At 42.8% G+C, this 17,795-nt stretch overlaps 1 protein-coding gene across 1 annotated transcript in view; it reads right to left on the bottom strand.

Annotated features, from left to right (window-relative positions):
* Window positions 1–17,795, bottom strand: part of vps13a (vacuolar protein sorting 13 homolog A) — a 609,759-nt gene that overhangs the window by 511,118 nt on the left and 80,846 nt on the right. Inside the window, exons 5-7 of the mRNA XM_068029994.1 lie at window positions 12,359–12,460; window positions 11,068–11,177; window positions 2,327–2,386 (exon numbers count right to left, since the gene is read on the bottom strand). Coding sequence (XP_067886095.1) covers window positions 2,327–2,386; window positions 11,068–11,177; window positions 12,359–12,460 — 272 coding nt within the window. The remainder of the gene's footprint in view (window positions 1–2,326; window positions 2,387–11,067; window positions 11,178–12,358; window positions 12,461–17,795) is intronic.

The raw sequence follows: 17,795 nt of genomic DNA, 5'->3' as shown, positions 1-17,795 counted from the left end.
GACTACTTGTGTGTGTAGAAATAATATATAGTACCTTTAGCATAATAAAATGTCCCAAGGCATCCATTGGACTGCTATGAAGCAAAATTTGACACAGAGCTGCATGAGGTGATATTAGGGCAGATGGCCAAAAGCCTGGTCAAAGGTAGGTTTTAAGGAGCACCTTAAAAGGATTTAAAAAAAAAAAGAGGTAAAGAGGTTTAAGGAAGAAATTCTGGAGCTTGCGGTCTAGGCAGCTGAAGGCATAGCCACCAATGGTGGAGCGATTAAAATCAGGGATGCTCAAGAGATAAGAATTACATGAGCATTGATATCTGAGGGTTGTGGGGCTGGAAGAATTTACATAGAATAGGGAGAGATTTGAAAACAAAGTATTTTAAAATAGAGGGGTTGCTTAGCGGCAGCGAGCGTAGGTTAGTGAGCACAGGGTGATGGGTGAATGGGGCTTGGTGCATGTAAGGACAGGGACAGTTTTGGATGACTTCCAATTTATGAAGGGCAAAATGTGTGAGGCTAGCCACGAGTGTGTTGGAATAGTCAAGTGCACAAATAACAAAGGTATGAATACAGGTTTCAGCAGATGAGCTGAGGCAGGGGTGGAGTCAGGCAATGTTAGAGTCTTCATGATGATGCAGATATGTGGTGGGAAGCTCAATTCAGGGTCAATATGGCACCACAGTTGCAAAGCGTCTGGGTAAACCTCAGACAGACAGTTGTCAGGGAAAGGTATGGAGTCGGTGGTTAGAGAATAGAGCATGTGGTGGTCTTCCCAATATTTATTCGGAGAAAATTTCTGCTCATCCAGCACTGGATGACAGACAAGCGGTCTGACAATTTAGTAACAGTGAAGAGGTAGGAAGAGATGGTGATAGGTAGAGCTAGTTATCATCGATGTACATGTGAAAACGAACCCTGTGCTTTTGGATGATGTCGCCAAGGGGAAACCAGTAGATGAGAAATAGGAGGGTTCCAAGGACGGATCCTTGGGGGACACCAGAGATAAGTGTGGGAGCAGGAAAAGATGGTGATAACCTGGCTACGATTAGATAGATAAGAATGCAAACAGATAAATGCAGTCCCACCCAGCTGGACAATGGTGGAGAAGCAATGGAGAAGGGTGATGTGGTCAATCATTTCAAAGGCTGCAGACAGGTCGAGAAGGATGAGGAACGGCAGTTTATCTTTGTCACAATCACATAGGATATAATTTGTGACTTTGATACGGGCTCTTTCAGCACAGTGGCAGGGCAGAAATCTGATTGAAGGGATTCAAACATGGAATTCCAGTAATGATGGGCACGGATTTGAAAGGTGACAACACATTCAAGAACTTGAGAGGAAAGAGAAGTTGGAGATGGGGCAGTAGATTGCAAAGATGGAGGAGAGGCATGATGAAGACAGGCTGAAGGAGAGCAAGTACCTGAAGAAAGAGAATCACTAATGTAATAGTGATTCTGCTAACAGATTAAAGAAGCCACTAAAAAGATTTATATATAATTTTCATTCTATATATTGGTTTGTTTGAGGAAAAAACACATTTTTATAACAAATCTTGATTTAAAAAAAAAATAAGTTTGCCTCTTGATTTGACATGTCCAAGCAAGCAATCAGGAGGAAGGATACTGCCAGTGATGAGTTTGATGAGACACAAAAAAAAGGCTTTGGCATTCCTGAAGTACAACTGGAAGCAGTCTAAGAGCAGAGAGGTGAGCAGGAAGACAAATGAAGTGGAGAGGTAGAATTACATGTCATGCACGTACACATTAAATACAATTGCGTGCCTACATAATATTCTGCCAGCTGCTAACTAAATATTACCTCAGTAACTTTGGAAAGAAAAATCGAGCGAGGGGGCAAGGCAGGGGAGCGGCTTTACATCGCACTCAAGACATCCCAAGCACTTTACACGCAATTTAGTGTTTTTGAAGTGTACTCATTTGTAAGATAGGGAAACATGGCAGCAGGTTTACCTGTATTAAGGTCCCACAGACAGCAACGAAAAAAAGTGAACGGATTATCTGCTTTATTAAGTGTTGGTAAGGGATAAATTTTAGCCAGGATACTGGGAATTCTTTGATTGTACCTTGGGATCTTCCAAATGAGACAGGAAACAGGGCCTCGGTTTAATGTTTCATCCGAAAGACAGCATCTGACAGTGCCGTGCTCCTTCAATACTGCACTAAAGATTCAGCCTAGATTACATGCTCAAGTCTGCAGAATGGAGCTTGAAAACACAGCCTTCTGACTCAAGATAGGACAGTGCTACCACTAAGCCATAATAAAGATCTGAAGAGGGAAGGAAGTATAAGTCTTACATCTACAGTACCTCAAGACTTAAATTCTGAAGTGAAATTCCAAATGACAATGGAGAGTCTTTTGCTGTGATCTGAAAATAAAAATAGAATTATCAAAAAAATTACAGCTGGAAAAGCGCTACTCAAAACTAGCCAGAAATGATGACCATCACTAACAAAGCTCAAATGTACAGCACTTCTATATTGATGTGAACTATTCAAACTGTTCTGCACTTTTGAAATAAGGCAAGTTCAATAATCATTTATACCTTTCCTTCCAATGCCTCTTCTCAGACACAGCAAAACACAATGCTCAAGAAGTTAGCATCTGTTATTTGGGCACTACAATTACCTTTAAAGCTCCAAAGTGGCAAATTGTGCCAGACCCATATTGGGGAAAGCATTGTGCTAGTGTGCACCATTTACAAGACTCATTGTGGCACAGGTTCTTCAACATCATCTCCCAAACCAGCAACAACGACCACCAGGACAAGGATCATGGGAGCACCGCCAGCTCCAAGTCACATATAATTCTGACTTGGAAATATATAGCCATTCCTTCATCAGCACTGGGTCAAACTGCAGGAACTCCACACAACTTCACAACACAAACTGTAACAGTTCAATGTGGCACCCGACCACCTTCCCGAGGGCAATAAATGCAGGCCTTCGCCAGTGACTCCCACATCCTGTGAATGAATTTTTTTTTTTTTTTAAAGTCCACACAGGAGGAGACGGGTGAGTGGTGGAGAAAGGGGTGGAATGAGGACTCTCAGCAGGAGGTCATATTTGTCTTCGGTGTTCAGAAAGCAATTCTCCTACTTCAATCTCAGTGAAGAACAATGTATGAGACATCTGCACTTCACTGAAGTCTGCCACCTTCTGCAAGCAGAACTACAGCCTCAGAGCAAGGCAAGGACTGCACTGTCAGTGGTTGTGCCTAAAAAACTTATGCATCCGGCTCCTCCCAGCCTGGAACTGAACATATTTGCAACATCTCAGTTAGTTGCCTACTGTTGCATAAAGGAGGTCACTGAAGATCTCTACTCAGAGCTAACTACATTTAATTCTCTCTTGCCAGAGACAAGCAGGTACAGCAATCACCTGGCTTTGCTAGGACTGCAGACTTACAAATGGTGCAGGGTGTCACTGACTACACGCACACAGTTTCATGGACACTGCATGTCACCTCTGCTCTATATCAGAATTGAAAAGGACTCCACTCCCCTCAATGTCCACCTGGTGTGTGGCCACAGGCTGCATATTATGCAGGTCAATGACTGTTCCTTGGCAGCAATCATATGCCTTCATTCACTGGCAGTCTGCTGAGTCAACTGCATTTTACAGCCCCATTGCAAATCAAACGGTGGCTGCTAGGAGACGAAGGCTATCTGCTGACCACATGGCTGATGACTGTGGTGCGCAACCTATGCACATACACTCTCCATGCATACAATGAAACATTTGCTGCTACACAATGTAATATAGCAGACAAGCAGTGTGCTGAAGCAATGCTGCGGCCACCTGAACCACCGCTCGAGGAGTGCTGCATACTCGTTTGAGCGGGTGTCAAGAGTTGTGCTGGTCTGCTGCATGCTGCACAACCTTGCCATCATGAGGGGGCAGGCACTGCCACCAGCTATATAGCAAGCAGCTGAGAAGCAGGAGAAGGAAAAGGCGGAAGAAATGAGGTAGAGGAGGATCTAGCCACCCGCTTTCTGCCCAGGCTATACATGAAGTAGTCATCCATATGCATTACCAGTAACAACAACCCCATTTGCTCATTCATTACAATCAGACACCTGACCACCTTTGTCACTGACCACCACCACGACAATTTTGGCCACAATGCAAAAACAAAGGCCTTCACAAAATAAATATGCCAAGCCAAACTATTAATATAAATCATGCCATATTCCATACAAAAGTCAACTAATATCCCTTGTGCATTCCTATACTGCCCACCTTCCATGTGCCTTTGCCTGTCCTAGTGCTCCTACATAGTGATACGCCAATGGCTGCAGCATGGCTGGTGGAAGGCTGCTGACTTTCAGTGGGGAAGACTGCAGATGGCCTAGGAAGAAGAGCTCAAGCACCTGTGGGCTTTAGAAAACCTGGCTGCAGACTGCACCATCTCCGCATAGATGGCAGCAGTCTGGGCTGGCTGGCAGACAGGCAGCAGCAAGGACACTGGCTTAGTGGCAATGGTCTTTCTGAAAGAGCACAGCAGGTTTGTGCTCCATGGAACCACTGCCATTCACCCAGGACGGTGCCTCAGCAATCCTAGTAATCGGTTAGAGGACAGATTGCTGGATTACCGGGAGACCCTGCAAACTTTTCCACACATCCAGAGCCATGAAGGCTGAGCTTCTACTGCAGCACTCAGACACTGAGTGCCTGCTGCTTGTATTGCAATAGAAGTTGCAACGTCAGCCAAATGCTGCATCATGGTTGAGTCCACAACTATGTAAACAAAGTTGATCACCACTTCCATTCTGAAAGGAAGCTCCAAGCACCATGACAGATTGGTGCTGCACTCCTCCAAGGTTCTTGAAAATGACCGCAGTGTTCCCAATGCATCAAGGGTTTTGTCGTGCAGGCCCATCAGCATCCTTCTGTCGAGCGCCCCATCTTAGTGCTCACCTGAATCTTCTGCAGCAGAATGAGTGTGTGACCTCACCCTCCAGCAAGCTGGCATCTGCATTATTCTTTGCCCAAGCTTAGGCTGCAGCCACTCATGCCTGGTGTCACCATGTGCAAATCCTGCCTCTACGCTATCTTCTAAATTACTCAGTCAGTATCTGTCCTGGTGACTGCAAGTGTGAAACCAAGTGACAGTGCTGTGTCTTCGTCACAGCTCTTTTCTTGGTGTTCCTCCACTGCCTGGTTAAGTTGCACCTCTTGGGTACCTGGAAGGAAAAAAGCACAAACAGTATTATCTTAAATCAAAATTTGTGGTTGAGATTCCAACCCAGGAGCATCAATAATTTAAATAAAATACAGGAAGCTCTGCTGTATACAGCTGTACAGAAAACTGACTGAACCTGACCAGCATGCATTGCAAAGGTCAAAAGGGTTTTTGAGCTACAAGCTGTCTTCATTAAAGATAAACAGTCACTGGTGAAAAAAACTAAGGCCATGGAATGTTTAACAAATAGCAGAGAAGTTATAAAAATCAAGGTGAAACGCAGACACACTTCAAAGCTATGGTTCAATTTGATGCTGAGTTAGAGCTTTGGAGATTCACCTACGCAACAACATGAAGCTCTGGTATCTGAAAATATTAAGATAAGAGACTGATCATGTTTTAAAAATGATAATGCAGCTGGCTTAAATGGCACAGAGGGTTTGGAAAGCTGCGAGGGAGTGATAAACTGGTGCAGATTGACGTCAGAGTTTACCTTCTTTGGAAATTAAGAGAAACAATTCAAGAGGCTTTATTATTATTATACCGGCTTTATCAGATAAACTTGGTCTTTAATTCACCAAGCAACAGTTTGTAAGAAATAAGTAATTTAAGGGACTCTTGATCGTTTAATTGTCCTGCAGTTTTAAAATGTGAGAAACCAGGAAAGGAAGCAGCTATTATGTTTACTGATAAAGATCTTAAAGGCAATTGTAACATCCACGAGAAGTGAAAAATTAATGAAGGAAATGTAAACATTTGCTGATCGTCAAGGCAGTTTCTAATATTGTAGTTTGAATAAAGAATCAGATGCCATATTGGACAATTGTAACTTATAGATTTTGATAGGACAGCATGATGTTTTCAATGGAACATCCTGCCCACCTTGGAAAGAAAGGTGTAAAAATCATTGCAAATAGTGATTCAGTGCTTAAGTCGGGTAGCTTGGTCAGCAACTCAACAGTACGTTCGACAGGAGGTGACCGCTCGCTGGGTGATCATATGTCTAACTCCTCGTAAAGTATTTGTGACTAATGGGTGTTTTGTATTGTTTACTGGGTTTGGTAGGAATATCCGTTACGACATTAGTGTTTAATTTAGTCTTTGAGTGTTGTCTCATGATTGCTTGTAATTTCTGTATTCAAACAATACAGTAACCTGGAAGGTGTAGAAGGTAACACCTTACAGGCACAAGGGAAAGGTTGTGGCATAGACAGGTAGTGGGAACTGGTGAGGGGAGGGGGGTGGCGGCAGACTAAGTAAGGGGTGCATGCTTACAGCATCTGCAACCAGTAGATCAGAAGAGTGTGTGGGATGAGGGAGAAGTGGGACACTAGGAGGAGGATTAGGCATGAATATATTGTCATCTTCGATGGTTTCAGCCCCTGCGCCTACCACGGACTCAGCAATGCACATCCCAATAATAGCCAGCACTGTCCCTCCATGGGATTTAGGACATACAGGCATGCACCTGCCCCCTGCCAGTTAGGGCCTACTGCCTCTGTGTGCAGAGTTGTTCTCCAAGACAGATAAAGTGAGAGCAAGCGAGAGGGGGAAGTGGGTCAGTGTGGTGCAACATATTTGACCAGCTTGCAGTATGTGCAATACGTGAGATGTGACTGAGGTTGGCAGCACTGCTATGTGCGAGAGGGGAGAGGTAAAGGTATAAATGTCATGTTGAGTCCTGATTTATAGATTGTTGGTAGGTGAGTGATAGGATGTGATGATTTAAGTAATGTCTGAGGCTAGTGGTGCTGCTGGTAGAATATGGCATTTGAAGATGCATTCACTGACCTTGACCACACTCCTGTGAGTTCATTGGGCTTCTTGCAGTGCTGCATCCAGGTCCTCGGGCTTCCTTTCTATCTCCACCACCAAAGCGTCCAGCAGAGTGTCCAGAAACCGGAGAGCGCACACTCTCTCATGCTGTGCCATTCTTCAGCTTCCCTAGTCAGATTCATTTCCTACATGACTGCTAGCATCTACCCTTTAAGAGTGCAGATTAGCTTTAAGTAGTGCTTGGAAATTACTATTTTGGGCCTACTGCTGATGCATGCAGCCAATGAACAGTGCTATCAGTACTGGCTGCATGCAGCAATCAATCATTCAAATAAGTAGGCAGCACAAAATTGGCATGCTGCCTGCATTACATTGAAGGGGTATGCAGCAGAGATGAGCACGACTAGGGAAGAGGGTATATGAGGTGGTTTCCCGTTGCCTTCCTCAGACCGGAACTAGAATTGAACCCAAGCTGTCGGCATTGTTCTGAACCTTCAAGCCAACTAAGCTACCCAGTCCCCACCATGCACTCATTCTACTTTAAACAGTTGTTTTTTTACAATTTATCTCCTCCAGAAAGTCAATTAATTTCACAAGCCTGGTTTATAAATGTGAAAGGCCACAACACCTCTGACAAATGTTGTGGATCATCGTCATTTCTCAGATCCCTCTACGACAGCAATACATTAACAGCAATGCATGACAAAACTTCAAGATATGGTGACAAATTCAAAACTAAGTTTGAATCACACCAAGATTTTCTCTTTCTAAACTTATAGCTATGAGTAATTCCTAGCCCATATTTTGCATTAATAATGGCGAGGATATAAGCCCTCACCACTAGAACTGAGTAAACTGCGCAAACTGCACAACAAACTCTGGTGTCTGCAGATTCCATTCAATACAATCATGGCTGATCTTGGGCTTCAATTCCACTTTCCTGCGTGCTCCCCATATCCCTCGATTCCCTGAAACCAAATATCTGTCTATCCCAGCCTTAAATGTATTCAATGATGGAGCATCCACAGCCCTCTGGGGTAGAGAATTCCAAAGATTCACAACCCTTTGAGTGAAGTAATTTTTCCTCATCTCAGTCCTGAATGATCGGCCCCTTATCCTGAGACTGCTCCACATTCTAGATTCCTCATCCAGCGGAGACAATCTCTCAGCTTCTACCCGATCAAGTCCTTTCAGAATCTTTTATGTCTCAATTAGATCACCTCTCATTCTTCTAAACTCCAGAGAATATAGGCCCAATTTACACAGCTTATCATAGGACAACCCCCTCATCCCAGGTACCAATTTAGTAAATCTTTGCTGCACTGCCTCCACTGCAAAGTATGTAGGCGTTGTACTGTTTCCCGGGATGCGGATGCAGGAAATGCTCTCGGTGGTCGCAGGCCAGTTGAAGGTTGATGGAATGAAAGCAATTCCTGTTGAAGGTGGCTGGCTGCTCCATAGGAGCCTTGATGGTCTCATGAATGCAATCGATCACATCTTGCACCTGGAGGAATCCAGCAATGGCCCCATAGCCAATTGCCCTCTCTGCCTGACTGTCAGGGTCGGTCTGGTAAACGAGCATAGTCACTGGCCCTCTTGAACAGGGCATTGGTCATCTTGATGCAGTGGTGGGCTGCTGCCTGGGAGATCTCACACATGTCCCTGGTGGATCCTGGGAAAGATCCAGACACGTAGAAGTTGAGTGCCACTGTGATCTGCAGAGCCACTGGCAGAATGACCACCAAATCCCATAGGTCGCAACTCTTCCTGCAACATGCGCATATGTTGGTGACGGCCTCCTTGGAGAGGTGCAGTCTTAGCTGGCACTGCCGCTTGGCATTTGGAGGCAGCAGAGTCAAGTCTGGTACACAGACTGGCACAGGTGGGCCCTTCTTGGCATAGGCAGCCATTGTTGCTCTTGTCGTGGAGCTTCAGGGGCAGGTACAGCTGCCACCTGGCCCTCCCTCCATGAGGCACTGCATCACACCATGAGGGTCCACAAAGAGTATGAGACCCATGCCAGCTGATCATTAGACCTCCAGAGTGCTGTCCTCGCAGAGGCGAACTTGTCTTGGTATCTTTGCCTTTGCTACTCACTTGGCTTATGCGCCAATGGCCCTCAGTGCCCACCCTTGGTGAGAGCCAGCTCAGCACCCAGTACCAAGACCACCCAACCCTCACCCCCGAGAACAAGCCCACCTGGTACTGACACCAGAGACCAAGCCCACCTGACCCTCTCACCAGAGACCAAGCCCACCTGTGCAGAGTGCACAGCACTGCAAGCCTCTTCCCCATCCAGTGCTCATTGCCTGCCTTCCCACCACGGCACTGTGGCCTCACCTTGCCACCTTTCAACAACCAGAGATCCAAGGGCACGAGGCCAACCTACTGTTCACTTAATTCCAAGCCCCTCATTGAATCGCGATCAGTTGCATGCTAATGCATTACGACGACTTATTCAACAATTCAACTGGCAGTCCCATTGCATCAGGGCAACAACGTCACTTTTGAGATTTCCTGCCGCTGACTAAATCTGGAACCACGTCATGATGCTAGATTTCTGGGCAGGTGCATCCATCACTATTCTCTGCCCCCGACCCCCCCCACTCAGTGCCTCCATTACAACTCCAAATGGCCTCACTAAATTCTGCCCATGGAGTTAAACACAGAAATCTAAGTTGCTGTCAGAAATATTCTCCTTCCTCCACAAGGTGTGCTGTAACAGGACTTGCACCAAGATCAATGCAATGTTGTGAACTTGGGGTATTTGCCCAGTAGTTCCCCATTAAAGATGCCAGAAAACATTAGGGCTGGTACATCAAGAAGTATATACATTTCTAACAGCATGATCAGTTAGAATTACTGCCCAAGAAGCTCTCAGGTCCTGAGAATTTAATTTTACAAGTGTGGAGTCTCATTCCCTTCATACATTAACAGTGTTGAAGATTTTTAAAAAGTCACTTTTTCCATCTGTCTCTTGGTTCTCCCAATCCAATTTGTCTTTCCCAATCTATTTCACTTCTGTACTTATACTTTCTAGTTCATTCTCTGTGTGGCTCTGAGAATTCTTCAGTCTGATTGTTTCATACACTGCTCAAAGACCACAGATGCATTGTATAAGGCGCTGTGCTGGATCATAGCAAGTCTTTGCTCAAAAATCTGAGAAAACTTTGTGGGCACTGTCAGTGAGTTGAACAGCGAGTGTTATTTCTTTGTTGCTGACCACAAAATCTAAAGCCATATGATTCTATGTAGAAAATCAGTCTCTCTTCGCATTCAGTACATTAAAGTAATGTGATATGTTTATACCTTTCAGAATTTTTATGCTATTTTCTCAACCAAATAAAAGATGTGCTCAGATAACTTGTCCCGAGATTGAGAACTGATGCTGAGCCCTGTGCTCATAACCCTACTCAATAACAAGTACAAGTATGCGAATCTCCGTTTATTAATATGGCAATTTTTTTTAGATCATATTGCCCAAGAAGCTTTTGGAAATCTGAGTCAGGGATGAGGAATTTAGTCTTCTATAAAAAATGGGAAAGCAAATCATACATGACTTCTGTGTCAGCTTGCTTCATTTTTATACAAGATGTACACACTCCTGCTTCCACAATATTTTATCAATGGGAACTTCAAGTTATTGCATAGCAGGGAAAGAAAAACTCCTTTTTAGAAAACAAAAATCATCTCAGACTCAGAACTATGAGTGTTCAGTCACTGAAATTTTTACCAATCATAAAATGGGCAGAGTTCAACTGAGCAAACCAGTGCTATGAAGAGCCAACAGATGCAGGTTTAGGTCCTGTTCCAGAGACCTCAGTTTAAACTGCATCAAGTAGAAAGGTGCCAAGTAAAACCTACTTTCTCTTCCAATGAGAAAAATTGGAGGACCCTCACAATTAGTCGCCATTGTATCTAATTAGATTACAATATTTGCACCATCTCATGTTATCGCTAAATGGAAATTGCAATTTTAACTGATAAAAATCCCTTTCTGCAACTAAGTATCTTGTAAAAAAAAAAAGTACATATTTTTAAAAGTATATCAAAGAAAAAGTTAAACATAAAAAGAAATGAAATACTCACGTCATCTTCATAACGGATATGGATGTTGGTAATTTTGACCTGCAAATTCTTAATAACCTGAGTAATTAATTTTTCAATGAAAGTGTCTTGCTTTTCTTCTTTTGGATTTTCTGTAAATATGAAATTCAATTTTAATAGCAGTAGTTATCACACCACCGTATTTCATTTTGTTCCTCCAAGTATGCATTGAAACCACCTCCTAAATTTTCTGAGTGTGCGCTGGCAGGAAGGAATTTCATCAATCATAGTCAGAAAACAGAGAAAGGACCACTAGTTTCCACTATGTGGCAGGCAACATTATTTGTCACAAGCGCATACTAGAAAATTATCTACCCATATTTGAAGAAAATGAATTCAAAAGTTACTATCTCAATTTTGTAGCTTCATTTAGCTTTTTTAGTTGTAAACTGACCTCCGAACTGTATATTTGTTAAAATACACTATAAAGTTTAAACACAGCTTTAAAAGACTCTAGATGTTACTACAGTGCTTTAATATGTTCTGCACTTCATAACTGGTCACTTTTTTTCTAAATCATTCTACTCTTCAGCCAGCTCAAGTTATTAGGATATATTCTCTTACATAAAAGGTTACTTTCATATTCCTGAGGTTTGGTTCATAAACTGTCAAAGTATTGCAGCATCAGAGACGCATAAAAGCCTTACACTTTAAAAACCATATTTAGAAATCTTTTGTGATTTTCCAATGGGTAAATGGTACTGAGGTGTTGCAGCACTGATCCATGAAAAGCAGAATGCTGGTATGTGGTGAGTTAACTGATCTCAGCCAGGTCAACAGCAGAAAATAAATTAAGATCGCATCAAAAATAAGATGCTATAGGTAGAGTGGGAATAATTTTCGAACTATTGTTGTTTCCTCCATAGGAGATGATCACCTAATCAAGAATTGCATTTCTTAAGTGATAATATTTTAGGGCATTTTATGCAATGGAAAACAGAATCTATGGAGTGAACAGATAGTGGAGCTGCTTTAGAATGGTCACCTTTTGGTGCATGATAAACTTCACATCTCAAATGATTTTTGTCTTTTCCTCTATTACCTCCACCTATCAACACTTCAATACATTTGTATGTGGAGAATGAATGTGAGTAAGAATTATACAACTGAAGATGTCTATGCAAGTTCATAATATATTTACCAAAAGGACATATTCTCTACACTGTATTCTTTTATTTCTCTGCTTTTTATTGTATGACATTGACATTTGCTGATAAAAACATAAATATAAGGCACTGATGGATGAAAGGTACTCCACGTCAGTTCACTATACCTTTATCAGCAACCTTTTGCTTAGCTTCTTCAATTCGCTGTAATTCTCTCTGCTTGATTTCTTGAAGCTGCAATTCCTCCTTTTCGGCATCATATTTGATACCTAAAAACAAATTAAAAATGTAACTTACAAATACCAGTGTTAGTAATCAGGACAACGTGCATAAAATGCCGCATGCAGTTTATTGCATGGACTACATAAAAGTTAATTATCAGAAAACATAACTTGGTCAAGACAATACACATGATTTTTCAAAACGTGTACAGAAGTATGCTGACTTGTGATAACTAGAGTTAATTTGCATTTCACTTGAAATTTATGTTGCTTTAGTAATGAACCAAACTGACTCTTTCTTTCAAGAAAGTGATGTTCCCTGTAAGTAGTTCTTTCTGCAAGTTTTCAATTTACTAAATCAAAATGATCTGACAAGAATGATTCTGTACCATATGACTGTTAGATGGTAATTACCAACAACAAATAATGGTCAGTGCCACTTAAAGAAATCATGGATTCTATAGTTCTTTGTAGGAAAAAATTAGAGACATCTAGCATCTTATTACACCTCAGGAAAACATCAGTGCTTTGAAGAATGAATTGCTTTACATGTAACGACTGTTGCAGTGGAAAACTACAATCATTTTCATATGTTTGTTATCTTTGGCAAATGGGACACACCTGAACACTACAGGTTATGCAAACTTACACTGGTGAAGCAATAATGGAATGGGGATTTTTCTCTATCTCAATAGCTGATTTCCTTAAAATGGCATACTGTTTGCATATCTATTAGAAAAATACTATTTCACATTTCATCAAACCTTTGATTCTCATGATGTATCTCATTGCTCTTCCCTGTACTGCCTTTAGAGCTTGAATGCATCAGACTACAACTGGACACAGTATACTAGATGTGTTCTGACTAGACCATTATTCAGTTGAAGCATTACTTTTGACTTGTATTCTACTGGTTTTGGCTATATAGTCAAGCACCGTGCTAGTTTAGTTAATTGCTGTGCTTCACTGGACAGACATGATTACTGAGCATGCTTGGAATATGACAACTTCATCTTGAGCCATTTCAGAACTATTCATAGATTACATCGCTTATCATTTTTTCCCCCGTGTGTGGTAAATTACACTATTAAATGTCATATACCATTGTATCACTACCTGTATATTTGGAAAAACATTCAAAGAGCAAAAATACAAATCAAGTATCCCCTTAATGGAGAATAATGAAATGTGTAAAAGCAAGTGAACTTCAAAACATACCCTGCAAATGTTCCCCAAAGTGCAATTCTGGTGAGCAGTATTAACATTAAGATCTGCTGCTGTGTCCTGTAGGTTCTGGTTGTGCCAACGTGGCTTATGAATCGCTGGAGTCAGGAGGGTTGAGGCATGCCTCTCTCATATTGTGCCTAAGATACGTAAATGGTGTTGCCATTGTGCTGGCTAGCCAAAGAAAACCCGGAGAGACCAGTTTTTTTTTAAAAAACTTCTATTCAGGCTAAGAGTGGCGCAGTGGTTAGCACTGCAGCCTCACAGCTCCAGCGACCCGGGTTCAATTCTGGGTACTGCCTGTGTGGAGTTTGCAAGTTCTCCCTGTGTCTGCGTGGGTTTTCTCCGGGTGCTCCGGTTTCCTCCCACAAGCCAAAAGACTTGCAGGTTGGTAGGTAAATTGGCCATTATAAATTGCCACTAGTATGGGCGGGTAGTAGGGAAATGTAGGGACAGGTGGGGATGTTTGGTGGGAATGTGGGATTAGCGTAGGATTGGTATGGGTGGGTGGTTGATGGTCGGCGCAGACTCGGTGGGCCGAAGGGCCTGTTTCAGTGCTATGTCTCTAAACTAAAGAGTGTACATCATTTTCCCAGGTTGGGCTATTTTCTGTAGTGTCTTAATCCACAGCAACTATGTGCGATGGTCAATCTGCTGTTACTTCAATGGGATGTATTAACTGGCTACAGTAGGAGGAAGTTCAGGAATAAATCAGATTCTGGGAAAATTTACTGGAGAGGCCCAAAAAGCAGTGCTTTGGACAACAGCTTCCGTCTTCCCAATATTTTATTGACACTGGGAAGGTCCGAGGAACAAAGGGACCTTGGCGTGTTTGTCCATAGATCTCTGAAGGCAGAAGGGCAGGATAATAGGGTGGTGAAAAAGGCAGATGGGACACTTGCCTTTATCAATCGAGGCATAGATTACAAAAGCAGGGAGGTCATGTTGGAGTTGTATAGAACTTTGGTAAGGCCACAGCTGGAGTACTGTGTGCAATTCTGGTCGCCACATTATAGGAAGGATGTGATTGCACTGGAGGGGGTGCAGAGGCGATTCACCAGGATGTTGCCTGGGATGGAACATTTAAGCTATGAAGAGAGGTTGGATAGGCTTGGGTTGTTTTCACTGGAGCAGAGAAGACGCAGGGGTGACCTGATCGAGGTGTACAAGATTATGAGGGGCATGGACAGGGTGGATAGGGAGCAGCTGTTCCCCTTAGTTGAAGGGTCAGTTACGAGGGGACACAAGTTTAAGGTGAGGGGCAGGAGGTTTAAGGGGGATTTGAGGAAGAACTTTTTTACCCAGAGGGTGGTGTCGGTCTGGAATGCACTGTCTGGGAGGGTGGTAGACGTGGGTTGCCTCACATCCTTTAAAAAGTACCTGGATGAGCACTTGGTACGTCATAACATTCAAGGCTATGGGCAAAGTGCTGGCAAATGGGATTAGGTAGACAGGTCAGGTGTCTTTAATGCATCAGTGCAGACTCGATGAGCCGAAGGGCCTCTTCTGCACTGCATTATTCTGTGATTGTGAAAATTTAATTAAAGAAATTGCTGTTCATCCAGTAGTGGATGTCAGACAAGCAGTCTGACAATTTAAAAACAGTAAAGGGGTCGAGCAAGGTGGTGGTGAGGTAGAGCTGGGTGTCATCAGCATACATGTGGAAACTGACATGTTTTTGAAAGATGTCACAGAAGGCCTGTGCATACACGCAAAATAGGGGGGGGCCAAGGATAGATCCTTGGGGGAGAGAGAAGTAACTGCAGGAGCAGGGAAGGGAACCCATTGCAGGTGATTCTCTGGCGACGATTAGATAGATAAGAGTGGAACCAGGTGAGTGCAGTCCCACAAAGCAGGAATTGTGTCCCCAATTTAGCTCAATATAATGCTGTAAAGACAACAAGTTGGTTTGGTCTTCAAATAGATGATTTTGGAATTAACCAAGTCGTGCAATTCAACACAAATAACTCTGATGAGTTCAGTAATGCATATGAAACGACTCCGTTTAAAAGTATAAGCTGACAATTCGTCAAATTCAAAAGCCTCAGTTACTGTTTTGCAATATTTAGCTTCAACTGTTCACATTACAGAGCTGGTCTGCAACTTAAGTAAAAGATCAGACCAGTTACCCACGACCATTGATAAAATAGCTGCATATATAAACAAAGTAGAAAATCTATACCTCAGTCGACAGATTATGAATTATTATTTCAAATTTGCCATGATTTCAAAAATACAAGCAGAGTAATATCTACTGTAATTATAAAAACAGATATAGTAGTGTAGCAGTTATGTTACTGGAGCAGTAATATTGAGGACTGGACCAATAAGCCCAAAAATGCTAGTTCAAATCTTACAACAGTAGTTTGAGAATCTGAATTCAGTTTGGGGAAAAAATAACTAAATCTGGAACCAAAAAACTGGTAGTAAAAGTGACCATGAAGTTATATTATAAAATGGTTCACTAATGTTGCTTACAGAAAGAAACCTACTGTCTGTGCCCAGTCTGACCTGCATGTGATAAGTTAAATAGCAATATGGGTGACTTTTAATTACCTTCTGAAGTGGCCTAGTAGCAACTACTCAGCTGTCAATTCATACTGCAGGGTTCAAGCCAACCTTCGCAAGTTAACTAGAAATGGTCAAAAAATGCAGACCATATTCTGCGAATGAATATAGCGCTATTATTTATTAAATTAATTTTACAGCCTAAAACAAGGTCTAGTATTTGCAATAAAAACAGAAAATTCTGGAAATACTCAGCAGGTCTGGCAGCATCCATCAGGTCTATAATCCTTAATCAAAAGTTAGAAATGCAATCTGTTCTGAGCAAGTGAAAGGGGATGGGGGGGGGTTGGGGGAAGACAAACAAAAGGGAAGATTTGTGATAGGGTGGAGGGGAGGACAGAATAAATAACAAAAGGTTTATGGTACAAAGCCAAAGGGAGTGGTAATGAGACAAGTAAAGAAACAAAAGTAGTGTCTGGATAAGGCGTGAATGGCAGAAAAGCAGCCATTCGAAGGCAAATTAAAGGGACTAAGAAAAACTGGGGGAGGGGGAAAGAGAAACAAGTCAACAAAGTGACTCCTGACAACACAGCAGCCCACTGACATCAAAATGCTCCAAGCTGCTCACATGTGCAAACGGTCTCCTGCACTCAGTGAGATGCTGTGTATGCGCAGCCTGCATCTTGCCAGGACTAATTGGCACGTGCGCAGGAAGACTTCAGGTACTCGTTCCCCACACTCAGCTACTCTCTTCCGCCCAGCAGGGAAGTGGCGCGGCCATGAGCTAGCGTCTGCAGGGAGGTCCAGGGTGGATGGAGCGAGGAGTGAGGACCAGGGGACAATTGGCCAAGGGGAAGGGACGTGGAGCAGTTGTGAGGTCTGGAACGAGCAGCTGAGGAAGGGGGAAAACGTCAAGGTTGGAGTGTGAATATGTGGATTGGGAGAATGGGAGATTGCGGAATGGAGGCGGGTGTGGGGCAGAAATTCAGTTATTTCCTCCATAAACTTCACCATCTAAATGTTGCCTTTACCGACCATAGAAAGTTGCTTTACATTCCAAATTTCAATGGCAGTATCATACTGTTTTGTTTTTCTGTGATACATTGAGCAGCACCATCTTTAATCCTGGCAGCTGCCTAAATGTCGCAGACAGTGAGGTTTCAGTGGAAGAGGCTGCATTTGCAAATGTGCTAGTACTGTGCCACCTAGTGGTTGTTTTGTCAGCAAATATAACCAAAAAACAAATCAGCAAAAACACAAAGGAAAAAAAAAAATGAGGTCAGAGATTATGATCTAAAATTATGAATGCAACACTGAGTCTGGAAGCTGTAAAGTGCCCAGTCAAAAGAAAAGGTACTGTTCCTCAAGCTTGCATTGAGCTTCACTGGAACACTGTAGCAGGCCAAGGAGAGAAAGGTCAGAATGGCAGCAAGGTGGAGAATTGAAATGACAAGTGACAGGAAGCTCGGGTCACGCTTGCGGACTGAACAGAGGTGTTGCCCAATATGGTCACCCTTTCTGCATTTTGTCTCCCCAATGCAGAGGAGACCAATCACGAGCAGCGAATATGGAATACTAAAAGTACGTAAATTGCTGTTTCACTTGGAAGAAGGGTTTGGGACCTTGGATGGTAAGAAGGGGGAAAGGTAAA

The sequence above is a fragment of the Heterodontus francisci genome, chromosome 4, assembly GCF_036365525.1.
Source record: "Heterodontus francisci isolate sHetFra1 chromosome 4, sHetFra1.hap1, whole genome shotgun sequence".
Classification (NCBI taxonomy): Eukaryota; Metazoa; Chordata; class Chondrichthyes; order Heterodontiformes; family Heterodontidae; genus Heterodontus; species Heterodontus francisci.
Note: the sequence above shows the minus strand (reverse complement) of the source record. Positions and strands in the feature narration are given on the sequence as shown.